This window comes from Colobus angolensis, unplaced genomic scaffold (genome assembly GCF_000951035.1).
Source record: "Colobus angolensis palliatus isolate OR3802 unplaced genomic scaffold, Cang.pa_1.0 Scaffold85, whole genome shotgun sequence".
Lineage (NCBI taxonomy): Eukaryota > Metazoa > Chordata > Mammalia > Primates > Cercopithecidae > Colobus > Colobus angolensis.
The window spans coordinates 4,393,064-4,394,614 of NW_012122376.1; the positions used below are offsets into that span (position 1 = coordinate 4,393,064).

Sequence of the window (1,551 nt, forward strand, 5' to 3'; positions counted from 1 at the left end):
GCCCTGGCCTCCCAAAGTGCTGGGATTACAGGTGTAAGCCACCACTCCCAGCCCAAGCTTTCCTTATTTGAGCAAGTTCTGGGAATTTTGTTTTGCCAGACTGCACTTTGCCCATACATATGGCAAGGAATGTTTAAACATTTATCTTCGAGCATGTATGTTTTACTATTTTTCTTTAGATTGTGATGCTTGGAAGGTATGTCTACGACTTCGAGATAATGGACTTCTGGCCAAGCCAACCCATGGTGACATTATCAGGTTTGCACCTCCGCTGGTGATCAAGGAGGATGAGCTTCGAGAGTCCATTGAAATTATTAACAAGACCATCTTGTCCTTCTGAGGGTAGCCAGCTGTTTTCAGTGGTCCCTGGGATTCAGCTGGAGACAGGTGGTCTTGTAAAAGCTTTGTTCTTAATGCGGGCACAGTCCACTCCCATGAGTCTTCAAACACTTTTTTTTTTGAATATATGTTTTTTTCAGTTGATACATAATAGAACAACGTTTCTGACCCTGCCATTTGCTTTGTAACATAACTAAGAGAATGTAATGGCATATATATTCAGTGAAAGTGTTTGGATGTGCATGTGTACTTTCTAAGTGAAATGCATCTATATACAGACAGCCTCTAAATCAAGTTCTTCAGTATAATTTATATATGTTTTTATAATTTCCTCACTGGTATAAGTGTTTTATATTTGAAAAAGTTATCTCTGGGGTATTACATAAAAGGCTTCACCTTATAAAATGAAATCATTGTTATTGAATTTTAGGAAGGATTAATGGTTAAGTGTATATAAAATACTAACAATTAAGTAAACTTCATATTGGCCAACACCAGGGTTGTATTCTGTGGATATCATTATTTTGAATTAAGAATTAGTGTTTAACATTCCTAAATTGTTTTGAGTGCTTGATTATAATTTGTAAAAAATGTTTATTTTCAATATTTCTTTAAATTTAAAATAAAGCTTATATTTCAGATGTCTGTTTTGTGATGAGTATTAACCTTAAAAAGAAGAAGCTGAGGCAAAGTTAATACAGAATGTTTAGGTGGGCCAAGGCTGGGGACTGTAGCTCAGGACACACTTCCAGGTTGCCCTGGAGAGTTCTCCAGAGAACATTTTTTAAAGAAAAAAGGATAGATCAGCTGCTCTTATGCCCTCTACTGACACAAGGTGAAGGGGTGATTACAAAAGTTGTTTGTCAGGAATTCTCACTGGTTTACAGAACTAACCTTGGTTAGTGATTGGCTGTATGCTGTTGAACTGTAGGGTGTATGGCATTTGATAGATACTTGGTTTCAAGAGGTAATTATTTAGCTTGGGAGAGAGTGACCTGACTACAGTTTCATTCTAACGCTTCTCTGGGCCTCATAATTTAGTTTTTATTTATTTATTTATTTTTTGAGACGAAGTCTCTCTCTCTCTGTCACCCAGGCTGCAGTGCAGTGGTGTGATCTTAGCTCACTGCAGCCTCCACCTCCTGGGCTCACATGATTCTCCTGTCTCGGCCTCCTGAATAGCTGGGATTACAGGTGTGTACCACCACACCC

The 1,551-nt window shown here is 38.2% G+C and overlaps 1 protein-coding gene across 1 annotated transcript in view; it reads left to right on the top strand.

The window, feature by feature from the left end:
* Positions 1-984, top strand: part of OAT (ornithine aminotransferase) — a 22,250-nt gene extending 21,266 nt beyond the window's left edge. The window contains exon 9 of the mRNA XM_011930209.1: positions 180-984. Within this exon, the coding sequence (XP_011785599.1) occupies positions 180-340 (161 nt within the window). The 3' untranslated portion in view covers positions 341-984. The remainder of the gene's footprint in view (positions 1-179) is intronic.
* The last annotated feature ends 567 nt before the right edge of the window (positions 985-1,551 follow it).